This window comes from Microtus pennsylvanicus, chromosome 2 (genome assembly GCF_037038515.1).
Source record: "Microtus pennsylvanicus isolate mMicPen1 chromosome 2, mMicPen1.hap1, whole genome shotgun sequence".
In the NCBI taxonomy this organism is placed as follows: domain Eukaryota; kingdom Metazoa; phylum Chordata; class Mammalia; order Rodentia; family Cricetidae; genus Microtus; species Microtus pennsylvanicus.
In genome coordinates this window covers 91959122-91977692 of record NC_134580.1, presented here as the reverse complement: position 1 = coordinate 91977692, position 18571 = coordinate 91959122, and the positions used below count along the sequence as shown (strand labels likewise).

Sequence of the window (18571 nt, the reverse complement as noted above, 5' to 3'; positions counted from 1 at the left end):
TGATGCAAGGAGCTAGAAGGGTATCTGCTCCATGGTTGATAGCAGGGTCTCTGCTGAATTCCTGCAATGCTGAGTAATACAGATGAGCTGAGGGTTTATGCAAGGATTCTGAAGGCACTATTTTTCTCCCGCTGTTCAGAGGAGAGGCTGAACCCAAATGGAAAGCCCTGGTTTTTAACTGCATGAAAAAATGACAGTCAACTCATGTGTCATGTAAAATTCTCTAAAAAGTTTATCATCATAAGCAGAACAAAATGAAGATTTTGAAAAAAAAACTATAGTCAAGCGATAAGATATTATTGAAATGAGATTGCTGTTATTTCTGCTCAGTTATATCACAGCCTATAGTGATCTAGTTTTCCAGGTATTTGTTCACCCTTTGGGTCAATTGACCCACATAGGTACAGCTGATAGGTAGCTCAGTACTTAGAAAAAAGCAGAAATTCATAAAGTAGACACCCTAAAAATCTTTAAAACATTGGCCAAACAACTCTCAAGAGTCAAAATTGGTTACTGCTCTACACACAGTGGCTCACTGTCTGAGTGGCTGGGCACTGGTGTCTTCCGCGAAATGAAGCTGGAAGAGCCTCGTGCTTTTGAGGCCAACCGCCACAGGAAAGGGTATAAAGTAGTATGAGTTGAGACAGTTGGCTAAGAACTCAGAAAGGGGGAGAATCCATTAACAGCCCTTAATTTCAGTCTGGAGTTGAAATGATTATTACCTGATATTTCTGAAGGTCTTGGTCAATTTATAATACTATCACTTTTTGAAATTTTACAGTTTTCCACCAAATGTACTTTTGTAGATGAATACAGTTGTTATTCTCTGTGTCCGATGAGATAGAGGAGAAGGAGCAGCAGGAGGTGGAGAGGAGGAGCAGGAGGAGCAGATAGGGCATAGGGACAGGAGGAAAAAGGGGAAGGGGTCAACTTTCTCTTATTGGCTGTCTTGGTATGGAGCCCAGGTTGGTCTCTAACTTACCATCCTCCTGCCTCAGCATCCTCAGTTGCTGGAATTAAAAGGCTGTACCACCACCCCTGCTTCTATGCCCATTTCCGTCCCTGAGTTTGTTTTCCTGCCCTATAGTCTGTCCCTTTCACAGGTTTTTTGTGGGGATGTGATTTAGAAGTCTGGTTTGTTTTTGTGGTATGCATTGTTTCTGAGACAAGGTCTTGCTTATAGAGTTTAGGTGACCTCAAAATTTCAATCTCCCTGACTCGGCTTCCCAAGTACTGAGATAATAGTTGTATAACACTATTCCCTGGTAAGATTTAATATATATATATATATATATATATATATATATATATATATATATTTATCAGCTACTTTCCTTAACTCCCCAATCAGGTCCTAATTGTCATTTCCCCCTGTCCCAGCCTTTTCAAATACTCTGGAAAGGAAGCACGAAGAACTCAAAAGAGAAAGCACTCCCTTGTCTTCAGGCTCTGTGCATGTGCAGCCACAGTTATCATCATAGTACACACTACGGCATTTAACAGAACACAGAAGTATTGCTTAGGCACAGGAAGAAAGTAATTACCCTTCCTTTCTAAATTGTTCCCTCCTAAGTACAGTACAGCACTGGCCAGAGTCATTTATCACGAGCGACTTCAGAGCTGTCGCCAGTTTCACAGAGGGTCAGCGGTAAACATTTCTGGGGACTGGCAGCATTTGGTTCTGTGATGCGTTTGGGACGGTTTGCTCCTTTAGATGCTGAGAGCTATTCCAGAAAATTCCCTGCATTTCTCCCCTCCCCCAAATAACCACGTCATCTCTTCATACCCCGTGTAGGACCGTGTTCTCTGGACTAGGTAAATGCCATCCTTGAGATGAACAAAGTAGCGGAGCGGCCACAGACGGCACACTGAGTGAGGAAACAGCAGTACCCCTGCTCACTCACCAGGAATGGACAGGAAGCAGGGAATGCCAGAGGAAAAACAACTAACTGTCCCTCGGAGGAGCCAAAGGACCCAGCTGTGGCAACAGGGCCAGAGGCTCCTCAACAAAGAACAGAGTAAAACTGCAAGACTGTCTGAGATTAGAATCTTGCTAGGATCAGTACTTGCTCTGGGAAGGTTCTCAAAGCATCTCAAGGAGCTGGGAGAGACAGCAGACGGAGGGCTTTGCTTTTGGATAGAACCTATCACTGCTAATGAGTTCTAGTGCACTGGCTATGCTTGCTCAGTTCTGCAGGGGTATGGGAAGCCTTTACAGGTACATAGGGCCTGGGAACAAGGTTAGGCTTACATATGGTTTCTTTTTTGATACTGCGAAAAACACACCCATGATTACTGACGTGTGGAAAAGGTGTGATCAGCGATCAGCGTCCTGGAGAAGCAACGTGGGCTGTGGTCACTGAGCCCCCATGATGCTGTGAATGACAGACCTGTAGACCAGAGAAGTGAGCCAAGATAGGCTAGACGGTGTCTATAAGGAATCTGGGGGAATGTAAATGGAGTTTGATATTCTGAAATGTACTTTTTTTTCTGAACAAACGGAGAGTTTTTTTAGATAGAGAATACTTTAACATTTTTTATTTTCATACAATAACGATAGCAGTGGTTTGGCTACCTGGAAGCATTAGCAGATTTTAGGCTGGAAGAACCGAGAATGGGTCAAGGAGAGGCACCCTACCTCTTTTCTCATTTGTCTGGCCAAGTTCCCAAAGGAAAGGTCATCGCAAAGGCTATGTGAACCAAGTGTCTGATGAACTCTGGCCCTGCTCCCTTGTGTTCTATAGTCTATCCACACACGCTGGGATAATAAGCCATTTACATACCCCCCCCAAGCACAGCAGGCCTTCATATTTACAAATACTCACTGGCTAACTTCCACTTGGGGGTAGTCTACAGTTTCATTCTGGCTTCTCTGACTCTTCTAGTTCTACAAGAAAGGACAGATGCACGAAGGAGCGAGCGTTCCCTCCTTACGCAATGTGGTTTATTTCCCCAGGAAGGACTCCAGCTCAGCCTGAATCCACAACAGAAGGCCTGTAGCTCACCTCGTGTGGGCTTTACAGCTGCCGTGGCAGCTCGGCTCACAGGTGGGATGATGCTGTGTGATCCAGTCTTTGAAGAGGCTAAGGTGATCTCTCAGCATTGCTCAAAATCCGCTAATGAGCTAATAAGATATGTGTTCAACAGGGGTCGCATTCATGGTATTATTTCACCATGCAGCCTGGACCCCGGGAAGGAAAACACTAAACACGGTAGCTAGCTGTGGACCCAGCGAAAGGTCTTATGTGATGTCCACAATAGCCTCACTGCAGACCTTAGGGGGCCATCTTTGGGCCTACGTGGTCAATTGATCTAACCAGGAGTGCTACATCCTCCCTCACCAACACATCTCAGGGGAGTCAAGGACATCCCTGGCAGGAGTGACTCTCAGACAGCCAGGTCCCAAGCGGATGACACCTCTGTGAGAAACGGCCTTCTAAATCTGGCATTGGGGTGTCAGAGAGCTGATGAGGTGAGTGATGAGGCCAGCCTCTCCGTGCTGTGATTTATAGGACTGGGCACCACACGACTCTTAAGAAACTGAAATGCTGAACTCAATGATTCATATTTCCCAGTATGTAAAACATGCTTATAGTCCACTTGCTGGGAATAAGTGGCAAATAAATCACCAGAGAACCAGACTCTGGCACAGATCGGACAAGAGCTGCCTTCAGAGACACGGAGAACAAAGGCGAGGTCTGCTTGGGTCCGGGAACCTCTCTACGTCTCCATGCCAGTCCCTCGGCCTTGTCTGCCACCTGAGCAGCCGCACATGACAGGCAACTCTGCCTCTGGCAATAGTGGTGAGTGATCAGGAGTCAGCACAACGGCCCCCCCCAAACTTTGAAAATGCTTATCTAGCTAGATCACGGGTGGAGCTGGGAGAAAAAAAGCCCTGTGCTAATGAGTTGCCACCATTATTCTGGACCCTGGCAATTAGTGCTGAGAAATGATGCTGAGAGGCTGTACCACAAAAGGCAGAGGGATGCCTCTCCTGGCAGACACACAGTTTATCTCACATCAGTGCTTCATTGTACCCCATCCTCTCGGTCGACGGCAGGCTTTTCTGAGTGGGTTGAGTATGGACAAATTAGAGCTAATGGACCAAACCCAGACAGCCATTTCTATTTATGTGACTCGTGAAACAAAGAATAGCTTTCATACTTTAAATGATTGCACAAAGTATAGGAGGTTTTTTTTTCATGTAAAATGACATGAAATTAAAATCTTGGCAATTCTATATAAAGTTGACGTCCAGCTGTGCCCCTTTGCTTATGTAGCCTTAGCCATGGTTGCTTTGGAACCATGGCAGTGCAGTGGCTGACTTGAGGACTCATGACAGATCCTTTCACCCACGAAGTATAAAATATCATCTAGTCTTTTACAGGAAAAGTTTGCCAACTCCAGACGTAACCATTTCATCCCATAATTGGGCATACTCACCCTGTCTAAATGCTTGTTGTGTCCTACCTTCCATCTCTAAGTACCAGCAGTGGCCATGCCAGTGTCTACATAGCTCATCGCTAGTCACGTTTCCTGTGACCATTAGCGACGTAACAGAGTGAATTCACAGTCAGTGAATCTGACTTCTAGGTGAGCAGCATCAGAAGTGGTGGAGGGGCTGAGCCCGACGGCTGATGCTAAAGAGACGAAAGGGCAGTGGAATCCCATTGGAATTGATCTACACATATTCCAAGGCTTTACGGATCGACTTTAAAGGCCATGCGAGAGGATTTCATCTAAGGTTCAGAGGTTATCGGCAAGGTTTGACAGTATTTGGGGTAAACCTAGGATCTCTAACAAACTACTTTGCCAGTCATTTAGAGAGGTTTCCTTCTGGGTCTGTCTATGAGAACTGCGGCATCCAGACAGAGGGCACAGAGTATAAGACAGAACCTCGGGTGCCTGTAGGGGTAGCCTGCTACACTCTGTCTCATTTGTTTTCTCTTTGCTTTCTGCAGCTGCCTCTCACCGGCTGCAGAAGGTTGCCTTGAATGGAACAGGAAGCAGGCACAGTAGCAACAGGCACAAGAGCCCCAAACCAGGGGCACAATGGCAGTCTTAGTCCCTAATATCTTGTGGGGGACTCCCAGGAACTCATCTGGGGCTTGCAGACCTCAAGGGTCTAGCCAACAGGAAGCCACTCAAGCTATGCAGCAGAGGTCCGAGTTCTCAAAGCATGGGAGATGATACTGCAAACCAGAGCTAGCCACTGGAGAGAATTAATGGAAAGAAGAGAGATCCACACAGAAGGAGGAGATGTTTGTGGGAAACCTGTCACATTCAGGCTACATTTACTGAGCACGACATTTAAGAAAACCAGTTTGAATGCGGTTTGTGACTCTGCCGTCATTCTTTTTAACTCATGAGCAAATCTTGAGGCAGAATAGTAACGCCTTTTTCCTTCCTCAGTTACCCTTTTGGCTAAAATGTTTAGTCTAGGAGGAATTAAGTTGTTCGAGAAAGAAATGGGAGTGGTGTGGGGTGAGAACAGGGGGAGAGGCACCCTGCATCCGACAGCACGGATCGCAGCAGCCTTCCCGGCAGCCGAGTCATCCTGCTGGATGCAATAGGGCTCAGAAGGATGCTGTTGTAACTCAGCTCTCTGTATCATTTAGACTTGACATTCATAGCTGGGAGGCAGACAGTTGGAGTTCGTAGATCCCCTTTCAGACTAACCAAAGGTAATTCAAGGCTCCTTACTGTTCAGGTTTGTCCAGCAACTTCAAGTCTTCTTCTTTGGAGGTTTCATAGTACTTTCTTATTCTAGTCAGTTCATCTTCTTGGGCTCGCTGCATTGGGAGGAGAAAAGAAGCAAAAACAACACACACAGTCAAGTGAATCAGCCTACGACTACAGACTTGTGAGCCCACACCCTGAAGCACTGGCACCACTTGGGCCTCACCTCAAGCCTAAGAAACTACACAGGTTGGGCCTGGAAACCCCTTCCAGGTCATCCTGATACACGTTCAAGTTTGGCAGTTACTAGCTAAAGTAAACTGTCGTGATAAGCGCACACATGCAGACACACAGGTCAAGAGATTTGACAGCGTGAGTCTCCTGCAGGCAGTTGCAGGCCAAGCTGCCCTTAGCTGTCTCTTCCCCAGAACTATAGTCCTTGTATGGACTTCCCACGCTATTATTAGTAGTTGCCACTTTCACTTTTTCTGATTTTAATAAGTATGTGTTATTTACACTACTTATTTGGGCATTTAGTAGCATGCTTTATAATTTACCCAATATTTCTAGTTGTATACAGACTTCCTCTACTGGCCATATGCATACTCTTGAAACCATGGTAACAACAGAAAGCATCAGGAAGGCACCTTGCTTGGTAGAGTTCTATGCCATCAATGGCCATATCCTCATTTTTCAGAGGAAAACTCCCTAAGGTTTGCACTAACATGCTAGTAATGAGTTTTGGATTCGGAATCCTCACACTGCCTTCCAGGTACTCAATAAATGCACCACTAACTTCCAATGGTCGGATACTTGTAAGCCTCTGGGTTTATTCATGAGTACTATGTGGATAGGAAGATGCAAAAACCTCCCACTCGGTACTAAATAATTTCTTACATACATAAAGAATGTGAGAATATGTAGGAAACTGGTGAGCTCATTGGGCTATACTAGACTATGGAAATTTAAGGTCCCCATGGACGTACATGTTTAACTCCTGTGAGCTGAGTGACCATAGCATGTCACAGAGCCCATGCAGTTATGTGAGAATTGCCATGGCTTAGAGAATCCAGTTCCACCCATACTTCTGCACCCTGACAGTCAATGAACAGAGCAGATGACAACCGTGATTCTCCGGTATCATCACCTCACAAGGGCCTGTGGATCCCGTTCACTATTCCCATTCACAAAGATTTTGTGCACTGCAGTGACGTTTCTTACACATGGTTCACAGTGTTCCCAAACTGTGTGACTTGGCTTTCTGGGATGTGCTCTGGGCTCCATCACAGGTTGCTTGATCAAATTCTTACTCAATAGAAAAAAGTCAGGTAGAGTCCCACACTAATCTGGATTGTACTACAGAATCAAACAGGACTAAGCTGTTTAAATGACTGGCCCAGCCATGATCGTCTAGTAGGCAATACAGAGCTGGGCCCCAAGCTTAGGACCCCTGACACTAAAGCTAGAACACACAATTGCCGTCCAATGCTGCCCCCTGCATTTGATGTCATCAGCTCATCCGATTGAGAATGATCACCCAAGTGGCTATTCGGGTTCCTATTCCTCAGAAGAAGATACTGGGGTGTGCCAGCATCAGTAGGAGGCTCATTTTTGTTCACTCTGTCAGCAAGCAGTAGGGCTGGGCTCTAAGGCACAGCGGAGGTCTCTGCTTTGCTGGTGACAGTGACATCTCCTGGGACAGACACTAACAGTGGGAGTTAAGAACACGATCCTCCACGTGCAAACCTGCACCGTTGTGTCTGTGGGGTTCAGATCCTGACTACCAAAGAACACCTATGGCTCGGTGATGTTTAGGGTAGAAAGAAGACAAAAACTCCGTTCTGTATGCGTTTGACACTCACATTTTCATACAAGGCTGCCAGGGTCTCTAGGTCAACCACAGAGTCATCCACGTTAAATATGGCTGTCGAAAAGAAAAGAGAAAAAGGAGTAAGGTTTTGACTTGATCCCCACACCAATGTTCACCTCTGGCCCAGCTTTCCCACAATATCGGCCTGCACTTCTTACACAGGTTCTGCCTGGCAGCTTGTTTCTGTTCCCCTTCCTTTCATTCCACGGGGGTTCATTTGAAAGCAAACCCAAAATTGTCCCTATGGTCGGCCTGAGTGTTAGCCCTGCCTTATTTAATTCTTCAGGCTTTGAGTCTTTTTCTGTCGTTTAATTTAGGCTCCACAGGAGAAGGGTTTGAGCTTTTAAACTAAATCAGTTTGGAGGTTGGAAGCACAATTTTAAATCTTTCTTCCCGGCTGGTAATTGAAGAGATTTAGCACTTAATGTAGAAGAATTGACTCTTGCCCATTACCAGGAAGGAAAAAGAAGAAAAAAGGACAATGTTCGCAAATTAAATGAATTCAGGCATATGATTCCAGGCACCTTTCTGTGGCCGCCGCAAACATCTTGTTTGGATTAAAAAGACAAGAAAGAATAATCATTGCATCAATAGCAAATTAAGATCATAGAAACCTCCCATGAGCCAGTACCAAGGTAAGTTTTTATTCCCATTTTTTTTTAATTAGGATTCTGCCTTTGGTTCTGTATCTTAAATGAGTAATTTTGCCTTTAGTTAATGCTTATGATTTCATCTGTGGAGGTTCCTTCCCATACATGCTAGGATACACATGCAACAGATTTTTAAAAGCTCTAATGGAATTGGCTATCAAAGTGTTTGAAATTGGCAGGGCCCACATCTTTAAATAATTATTCAAAACTAATAAGGTTTGTCCCCTCAGTGCTACCTCTCTTTCCTGACTTTACATTGTGAAATTAACCAGTGTGCTAGTAAATTTTCTCTGTGGCAGGCTAATTAATTTTATTAAACCAACCAGTGATGCTTAGAATGCCTTAAAGTTCTGCTCTCTAAGTCATTCGTTCCTTCCATTACACCAGGCTTCCCTGGAGAATGCGGAGAACGGGGTGAAGGGTAGGTTGCTTCTGATTTTTTTTCTCCCTCCTATCATTTAGACTCATATGTATGCATTCAAACATTTCAATAAAATTAGTTACCTGAGACTAAGGCACATCCCTACCCAGAACACCAAGAGGAATACTTAAAACTGCTTTGCGCCCACTTTCTCTAACTTAGACCCTCATTCACAAGTTATTTCTAGACTTGTGGATGGAGGGCGGGGGCAATTAGAAGATTACCGACAAGATTCTACCAAGGTACCAGGAAAGTCAGTGTGAACCCCGCCATCAGAAAAAAAAATGTGATTTGGGAAAAGAATGAAAGAACTTAGTGTCTCAGGACTGGTGTATTGTTTGTGGAGATAATAGAGATTCACTAATTGGTCAGATGGACGATCTAAATGGCTGATGTTTTAAAAACAGGCAAATAGAAAAGGCCAGGAACAATGGCTCTTTTATATGAACTCCAGCATGCTGCTTTAAAAATTAGAAGAAAAGGCACATATTTAAGGATAGATTTTTAAAGGAATGACTGCTTTAAAAAAAATCATGTACCCTGAGTACTGTATCTGAGCTTAGAGCCTGAATCAAAAAATCTCTGTCACCAAGAAAGAGAGATCTGGGTTTTTTCCACCCTGAGTAAGTGCTTGATTTGAAAGAGTTAGTCAACTTCGACCCCAGATACATGGTTCAGTGGTTTGTATTTCTGTGTACCAGGCAGCGAAAAGAAAATATGAAGACGGGATGGGGCCAGAAACAGGCGGGGTTCTGGAGACATTTATTCACCCATTCATCCTCCTAGGCCCCGAGTAATTATCTGTTGATTGCGCACGAAAATCAGCTTTTCAGAAATTGCTTTCAAGGGCCATGACTATCTAAGACAAAAGTATCGAATCTTATGAAATTAATATCTTAGACTGAGGGATAAAAATAATAAATGCACAATTGCAGGTGGCAATCAACTTTAAAGGCAGTAAACTGGGCTGGGGGAATAGGTTAGTTGCAGCTTAGCATGCATGGATTCCTGGGTCTGATCCTTAGTGCCCCAACGAACAGGAAAAAAAAAAAATAACAGACAAACGTCTATAAGAGGACCTAACATGATCATGAAAAGTTTTCTGAGGGAGGTGACATGTAAGACTTAAAAAGGTCAACTTTGTGAATAACTTGGCAGGAAAATATTCCAGGGAGAGGTAACTGCAAAAGCCAGATTCTTCCGGAGTGGGACTGGGTGGGTGGGATGACGCTCATGAACAGACCTAACATACTCCACTCTATGGGCTAATGTTATCAGTAGGTCGCTGGGACCTGAGGATAGCTATAACACAGACCTGACACCCTTCACCCCTCACTGAAGATACTGAGTAAGGCCATATGTGAGGTTGCCACAGCATATAAAATAGAAGCTCATGCCAGAACCTAAGAAAGGCCTATGATGATCATGACTTCAAATATGCATTGCCATGTGTTTACAAGCTTGCTAATCCTCTCTCTCAGCCTCTAAGAAGCTGAAGACTTGGGACTACCAGGAATTCATGCTCTAAGTATAGCTTCCGGAATTCTTTGGTGTTTCAGGAGGTTTTTGCCAAAAAACCCTCTTGGGTCTTCCCGTCAGAATCCATTGAGGTGTAACTCAAAAAGTTTTATTAACATGGCACATATAGACTCGACCAGCTCCAAGTTTTAAAGAATACCGTGTAAAGTATCTTAAAGGAAATTTAGTATATCCAGACCTATCGATATATCCTAATGCTTATTTCCAAGTTCAATCCTTCCCTCAGGCCATCCTTAATTATAGAACCAAAGTTAGTTAGTTTGCTAGCTGTTTAAGTCATGAGTGGAATGAGTGATTAAGTAATGAATTAATCAGCTGGCTAGTTTGGCTGCTAGTTAGCTGTTGGCTTGTTTCTTTGCAATGCTGGAGACTGAACCTAGCGCCTAGCGCATGCTAAGCAAATGGCCTAACAAAGAGCTATAACCAACAGTTTCCTTTAACACAAGCCTCAAGATTACTTGCTGTTTACAACACTTCAGTTGCCTCTCTTTCAAATTTTGGATAAAGCCCTAATTCCTTGTCTTGTTTTAAAACTCATTCTGTCCTTTGTGTACTCTTGTAGTCTCATCTCCTCCTCTTCCTCCTCCTCCTCATGTATCTCGGATGCAATTCCCCATCTCTTATCATACCTTGGGTTCCCCCCTTTCCACACCCTACCTACCAAGGCCCAGTACTCAGAAATTCCCTGCCCTGAAAGGATACTCTTGAATTTCAGGGTAGAGGGCCCTTGGTCTACCACAGGACGGAATAGAGACAATGTAATGATAAAAAGTGCAGCATGCCAAGTGTGCAATAGCTTCTCTCCTGCACTAGACTGGGAGAGCCCTGGAGTCAGGGATAGTTCCTTAGGCACCTTGACCACTCTTCCTGGGATGAAAGGGGTACAAACCAGTGTGGTGCGCGTCTGTGTGTGTGTGGGTGAGGGCAAGCGGGAGAAAGATGGAGGTGCTACAGGGCTCCCACAGACTGAACCTCGCTGATAAGAGGCAAGTTTCTGGATGAGGAGAGCTTTGGGTCTTGAAAATACAGAGGGACACTGAGGGGAAGATGGGCAAGACTTAGACAAATCAGAACATTTGAATTCAGTTTGCTTTGCTCCTTCTTAATCATTCTTTCAAAACCCTAGGTTTGTTCGATTGGGTTTCACAATCACCATGTTCAGCCACTCTCTCACTATAGGTAAACTGTAGTTCTCAATACTGAAAGACAAAAAGAATTTAATAAATGGTTTTCCAGTCATTAAAGTACGAATAAGACAGGTGCTGTTCCCATGATTCCACCTTCAGATAATTTTCTTTTTAAAAAAAAGTCACCTAGGCCGGGCGGTGGTGGCGCACACCTTTAATCCCAGCTCTCGGGAGGCAGAGGCAGGCGGATCTCTGTGAATTCTAGGCCAGCCTGGTCTACAAGAGCTAGTGCCTGGACAGGCTCCAAAGCTACAGAGAAATCCTATCTCAAAAAACTAAAAAAAAAAAAAAAAAAAAAAAAAAAAAGGCACCTTAGAATAAAAATTTCCAGTTCAAGTTAACTGGTCTATTGTTTCAGGCAGATTCCTGAACTCCATTTGTTAATCACAATTCATTAAGGCAAACTCTTGCCAGGCAAAGACATTTTCTAAACTTACAATAAATCCCAGGGAACACAAAATGAAAGGATATGGGACAGTGAAAGAAGGAGATGCAGACAGAGTCACGGAACCTTCTAGAAATGGCAAGTAATTCAGCTTGCAAAGCATTAACTAAAGAGACTGAGGAGCTGGGTCTGCACATGGTGGAGGATGAGACCTTGCAGAATTAGAGCCGTGTTAAAGGGCCCACAATGCACTGATGAGCACCAGGCGCTGCTGGGCAGTACTGTGCTGAGGAACGACTGGACGGGCCAGCATTTGGAGAGTTTAGCACCTAATGCAGTGACTAAGGTGTGAAAAACCTAAAGAGCACAGACAGAAAGGACAGGGAAGTGGGCGAGGCACTCTCTGGAGTTACCCTTGATTCTGGAGATTCAGGGAACTGGGAGGTGAAACCACATTGAGACTTTAGAAGAACCCCCATGCTATCCCCATAGAAATAGACAAAACAGATCTTTCTCCAGGGCCCATGGGCAGGGTGGGGGTTATCAGAAGAAAGGGAATGCTAAAGAATAACGAATATAAAGAGTTTGGCTCTATTGACATGTTTCCAGTAAAGCCTCGTGTTAACTGGGTATAGAACTATAGGTTAACTATGATTAAAATAAAATCTGAAGACAGAGGAAGCAGTCTCAAGAGATTATCTGGTTGATCCTGAGATCTTTCTATTTTTCCTTCCTATTGTACACCCACGAAAGGAAGGCTTGGCCACAGGTCTAAAACCTAAAACCTCTAGGCCTCTGCAGAGAGCTGTCATCCATAGACATAATTCAGTTTCCTATTCACCAAATGTAGTCTAGGTGCTGATGGGGGGTGCTGGCAGGTGGGTGGGTGGCAGGATCCGTATGTCAGAGAGTTCTTAAAATACAAAATCAATACATGACCCAATCACTCACGCAAGCGTTTATATCCAACTTAGAAGCCATTACACGAACTTAGTTAATTAGTTAAGTGATGACCACAGTCCTTGGTTAAAACATTTTGTGGAATTCCCTAGGATCAGATTGCTTCTTCCTTCATTTTCTACTAGCAAATATGTATCCTTGACTACAGACATAGGGTAACAGTAAAGGGCTCGCCGGGCGCGTGCGAGGCCACGGGATCACTCGGTAGTACCACAAAACCAGAACAACAAACAGCAAATACATGAAGAAACAAACAAACAAACAAACACGCTCCTCACTCTTTCTCTCTGTCATTTGCCTGTCTCAAAAGTAGGTGTTCAACTTTCACCTTACAAACCGAATCAAGACTGACTGCCCGCACAAGTCTCTAGCCAGCCGCAGAGCTACGGGACAGTAATCCCGAGTAACCGTAGCTCCGGTTCCATCTGCAAAGGGCTCATTATTCCAACACTCCTGCAGACGGTGTCAGAAAGGTGAAGTGTCAAATCCACAAAGGGGAGACCCCAGCAGCTCTGGGCTACTGCCATATCAATCATGGCTGGTGGCTTTTACTTTTATCTCCCTCCCTCCTCAGTTGTCCCCGCCTCACACTGTCAGTTCGGGTAGAATATTTCACCTACACCTCACAATATGTCAAAAGGAAGGAGACACACGCTGTGAAAAGCTGGTAATTTTATTGGGTTCCTTTCCCTTTAAAAAATCCGTTCCTTGGTCAAGTCTGGTTTCTGGGCTTCTTTTTTTCGCAGGGAAATTGAGGCAAACATTTTTATGTGGTCCTCTGGTGCCTGCTCTGTGCTCCCAGGATTATATACACAAGGATCATTAGAGTGGTGTTTCGCCCATTAAGATATAATAACCGTCAGCAGGGACAAAAAGCAGGCCGGTATCACAAATTCAAACTAACAGGCACACATAAAAACTATGTGCCTGCTTGAGGCACATGCGCAGGTCAAGGTCTTACAACAGGCAAATCCCTCGCTGGCTCTACTGTTGGGGAAGGAGGAAGAACCTACAAGTTCTCTCAGCCCTCCAGAGCTCTCTCTCTGAGGGTACCGTGTCTAAATCAACAGTGTGCTTGCTGTTTGGAAGATGTGTTATTAGGAGAACACAGTAAAACAAGGAGAAAGACTTCTCACAAGAATGCTTGTTCTTGGGTTTTCTTTTGGTGATGCTGGAGTTTGCCCATGCTTACAAGTATTCTATCTACTACTGAGATATGTTTTCGGCTTGGGAGATGTTCATTTTGACTGAAGAATCACCTCCACGCAAGAGCTTTGGGAGAGAGATGACACATGCCTTTCATATAGACTAGCCAAGGAAAGTCTGGTTATCCAAAGGACAGAGATGCCACGGACAGATAGGTTTATAAAATAATTCTTATGCAGCCCACTTTATTTCTTTGTATAATCATTTGTATTAATTAAGTAGCTGACAAGATTACCTTGTACAGGGTGGCCTGTCACAAGCACAAATGACTTAGATCTTTTATCAGCTGGAAAAGGAAAGACTGACAAAGTAAGTTGCCTCTGTTAGTGAGCATGGTTTTGTTGGCAGTGCTAACTGCTAAGTGACCAATATAATACTTTGTCGTTTTCCCCAAATTACTCAATTTCTTTTTTAGTGATCAAGAAAAGTCACTAGTGAATAAAAGAGAAAAGAATGAGAAATCGATACAGAAGAATTTGGATTTTGAAAACTCTGTATACCTCTCCCAAAAAATTGCAAAAAAAATATTACTCTCTCAGGCTCAACCAAAGAAAAGTGAAGTATGATGGGATTCGAGGGAGGGCAGTGACAGAATCTGAGTACTGAAGAGAAGAAAAGGTCTTCTCACAGCCTTGTCTACCAACGACAGAAGCCACCACTGTAAGGGAGGTGGGAGTCCATATGGTGAGAGGAAGGGATGGGGTAGCAGAGAGGAGTGTGGAAGAACGATTCTGAGGTGAGACCTCCTGCCCCCAATGAAGAGCCCGGCGACATGTCTCTTTTCTTCACAGTAGCAAAGTTCCTCTGGACCCTTTCCTCAGGCTGTCTTGCCCCCACCCCTAGCCCAAGTCACTGTGTTTCTCCTCCCTCTGGGCACCCAGCGAGCCTGTGCAGACACAGATCCACACAGACCCTTGCTTGATGCTAATATCCCAATGAGATGCTCCAGGGCGCCCACCAGAAAGGAGCTTAAAGAAAGCTCTGTCCATAGCATTAGAGGGTAGGGACAGTGGGTGGACTTTCCTGAGGATTTGCAGTCAATAATTACTTCAAGCTTCCTCTGTGTGAGCGTTGCTCAAAGTGTTTCACATCAAACTGAAGAAGGCGATGCTGCCGCCTGGGTTTTATGAGTGATAAAAGTGAGGGAGAACATCACTCCGCTGGATTCCTCAAGTTCTATCCTGCACTCATGGACTACCCTCCAGTGAGGTAGAAATTTACTGGAGCAAGACGACACCTTCCACTCTTTATGACTACAACCTTTACCACTGGGAAAGACATTTAAAAAACAAACAGGGTAACCTAAAAACAGACTAAATGCCCCTAAGATAATGAACCACCAACCAGCAGACAGAAGGCTACAGAGGAACCTTATGTTCTGAATGGCACTACATGCTTTTATACAAATAAAGGTGTCTGACAGGAATCTCAGGCGGCGTATGTTATAAAAATCAATATATATATATATATATATCATCCATATTCACTAATATTTTACTATTTCCAGTGCTAACTTTAACAATTCAGTTTCTCTAATGCAATGACCTAATGTCAATATTTTCATAACTTAATGTCAATCTTTCCATAACTGAAGCTATTCTGGAGTATCTGTGCTCCAGCTGAGCTCCCTTCCACAGAATTTCCAGGAGGGAGGAAGTGAGAGTTTGAAAAGGCTTTATCTGAAATAAAATATATAGAAATGACTGGGATTCTTATATTTCATGTCAAAATTTACTAAAAGGGGGAGCAAAAACACATTGAAAAATAAACATGAAGTTACCTCCAGATACCGAAAGAATAAGTAATATCAAGGGAATGTAATTTCCAGTTTTTACTGCACTTCTGAATGCCTGGCAGAGTGTAACAGTAGCTGACGAAGACCTTAATTTAGGCTCTGTTGGAATGAGAGGCAAGTGTGAAAGACACAGTAAATATGGGCTGTCCTGGGAAAGTGGAAATGGTCACCAAAGGGAGTTTTTTTTTTAGCTCATCTACCCTGAAACCTCAAAATCATTCAATCTTATAACACAAAAGTCCCAACTTTCCCCTAAGCTCAGGCATGTCCCATGCCCCAAGATACCATCCTGTAGCTACAATTAGAATTGTCCATGGTTCAAACCTCAAAGAAGGGCACAGAGTGTAGAATTCACAGAACTTCCCTGCCTGCATCCCCTCTATTCTCTGGAGGGCGGTGGAATGAGAAACAGTTTGGGTTAAGCTGCTTCTGGCCCTCCATTCGTTCTGCTCTTTTAAGCCAAATTACATTCCTGGCAGATTGGACGGTCTCAGCAGACTGCCTGAAGGAGAAGTATAAAGAGGGACCGGCCTCCACTTTCTGACTCCACCCTGCTATTGAAGGCATGGATAATGGCTTAGAAGGAGGCAGGCGAGGGCAGCCCCACTGCTGAGGTGTGTCAGACTCTGTGGGAGGAAAGAAAAGGTAGGGAAGGGAAGCAGTAGAAAGACCATTTACTTTTCCTGATTTTCTAAATTGGCCTCTATCAGTGCTTAATGAGTTGGTTGGCACTGGCCTTGTCATGTGGTTGGTATGCCATCATGTCCACAAGTCACGTATGGTGGGTAAGCTCCTGCAGTACGTGAGAGCTGCGCTATTTTTGCTTTCAGTATGTCACGATTTGGGTTGGGGAGAACAATGTAAATGGAGTTCATTTTTAAATTCTAATGTCTATTTTTAATTAAACTTCCCAATGTAAACAAATTGGCTTTGAGGTTCCTGTAGAGAAGCCCTACACTGACAGTAAGACGATGGTGGAGACTTTGTCTTTATTGTCCACGGAACCGAGTAAAAAGGACAATCAAAGCATGTTGGCCAAGGAACTGTATGCCATAAACCTTGCAGAAGTTTCCACCTTTCCATCACAGTTGTATCCAAGTGAGAATCGGAAGCCATCAAAATTAGCAAGGCATTTAAAATCTTGTGAATCTCATTAGAATTGGGATCGTCTAGGCTTCAGAATGTGGGTGCTAGCTCTGCTATGCATTGTGTAGCATACATCTTAGAAGGTACACTTTGACAACCGTGCTCTAAAACACCAGATGGGGAGGGTTCTCGGCAAGGATGATTTGGAGACTGAAAACCTTTGGAGCAGAGATTCTTACGCTACGGTGACATTTTTCTCAGGGAAGTCTTCAATGACCTATGGTGTATGTATACCCAATGCCCAGTCAGATTCATTTTTGAAAACTCACCTTAGTACTGACATGGATTTCTGTAACTTATTAGAGCAAAGCAACAAGGTCTGGTGGGTGGGTACTGTGGGATGTCGGTTCCAGGCTGGGAGCCTCCCCTTAAGTGGCCTCCCATTCTCACGCTGAGACTGACACAGAGAGGCTACGACGCAATGCAGCTGAACCCTCTGACCAGACCAGTAGGAACGCGAATGAAAAATGTTTTATTTTGGTATTAGATTAAATATTATAAATATAAGTTCTGAGTGTGCGGGAAATTCCTAATGAGTGCCAGGAGGCTTCTGGCACCTAGTCCATTGCAAGGCATATGGAGGTTTGTATCAAGAATAGTCAACAGCAATTTTCCATCTCCCCTGGGACGAGAATAAGAGGAAATTACTAACATGGAATGAAAACACTAATTTGCAATCATGTAGGCAGTCACTGTGTCCACACATGCCAAATGCTTCTAAATATAAGTCATCCCGTCCTATGATGAAAAGCCAGGGGTAAGTAAATCAGTGATTCAGTATATCTTGGGTGAAACACAGGCTTTCTGGAACTTCTTTTGAAACCATTTCCCTTGCAATCACTCCTGTAGCGACTCTGGTCGAGACTTCAGCAAGTATGCTACTTTAGTAGAGAAAAGCCCAGACTTACCCTTCGGAGGGTGTTGTGTCTGTAGCCCAGCCCTACTCCTTTACCCCCGAGGGTAGCATTTTCATGGTCCTCCAGACGCTAGCTTGAACAGCTCCAGTGAAGGGATGCTAAAATCCTCTAACACAGAACTTATTTCTCCTTGAAGTTGCTTTTGCTGCTAGACCTCTGGTTTGCCTTTCATGTTCTCCCTTTATCGCCTAAGGTGTATCCCAGATCTGTTTCCATCCTCCCTGTAGCTGTTACTACTAGCTATAACTACTCTCTCTAAATACCCCACGTCCATGTTTTTCCTCTTTTACATTAATGTGTGTGTCAGCCTTGGTTCTGAGCTTCATTGTTTACCCTCTAAGATCACGCAGGCTCTAATAGATTTATCCACCTGACCTGCATCATTTTTCCTCTGAGGTCACACAGGCTTTAATCCGACCTTTCTCATTTATCTAAGGTCACACAGTCTCTAATCTGACCTTCACATTTATCCTCTGAGGTCACACAGTCTCTTACAGATTTACCCACCTAAACTAGATGCTTTTCTTTCAATCCTGACCAGATACAAAGAAGGAAGGATTTATTTGGGTCACAGGTTCAGAGGGTTCATCCATAGATGTTGGTTGGCCCCATAGACTTGGGCAGAAGATTGTCACAACACACATGTGACAAAACTGTACTTCAGTTCCTAATGGACAGGAAGCAGAATGAAGGGGGAGAGGGGGAGAGGCCAGAAGAAGAAAAAAGGGCTCAACAACATGACAAGTCAGAGCCCTGATGAGCTGGTTGTCTCTGCAGATGCTATCATGGACTTGTTCAGAAGCGTGCCTCATACCT

General features: G+C 44.1%; 1 protein-coding gene across 4 annotated transcripts in view; it reads right to left on the bottom strand.

The window, feature by feature from the left end:
• Fmn1 (formin 1) overlaps positions 1 to 18571 on the bottom strand; it is a 369449-nt gene that overhangs the window by 123101 nt on the left and 227777 nt on the right. For all 4 annotated transcript variants that reach the window (XM_075961724.1, XM_075961725.1, XM_075961726.1 and 1 more), the window contains 2 exons: positions 7542 to 7603; positions 5704 to 5792 (listed from right to left, as the gene is read on the bottom strand). In XM_075961724.1, the coding sequence (XP_075817839.1) occupies positions 5704 to 5792; positions 7542 to 7603 (151 nt within the window). The remainder of the gene's footprint in view (positions 1 to 5703; positions 5793 to 7541; positions 7604 to 18571) is intronic.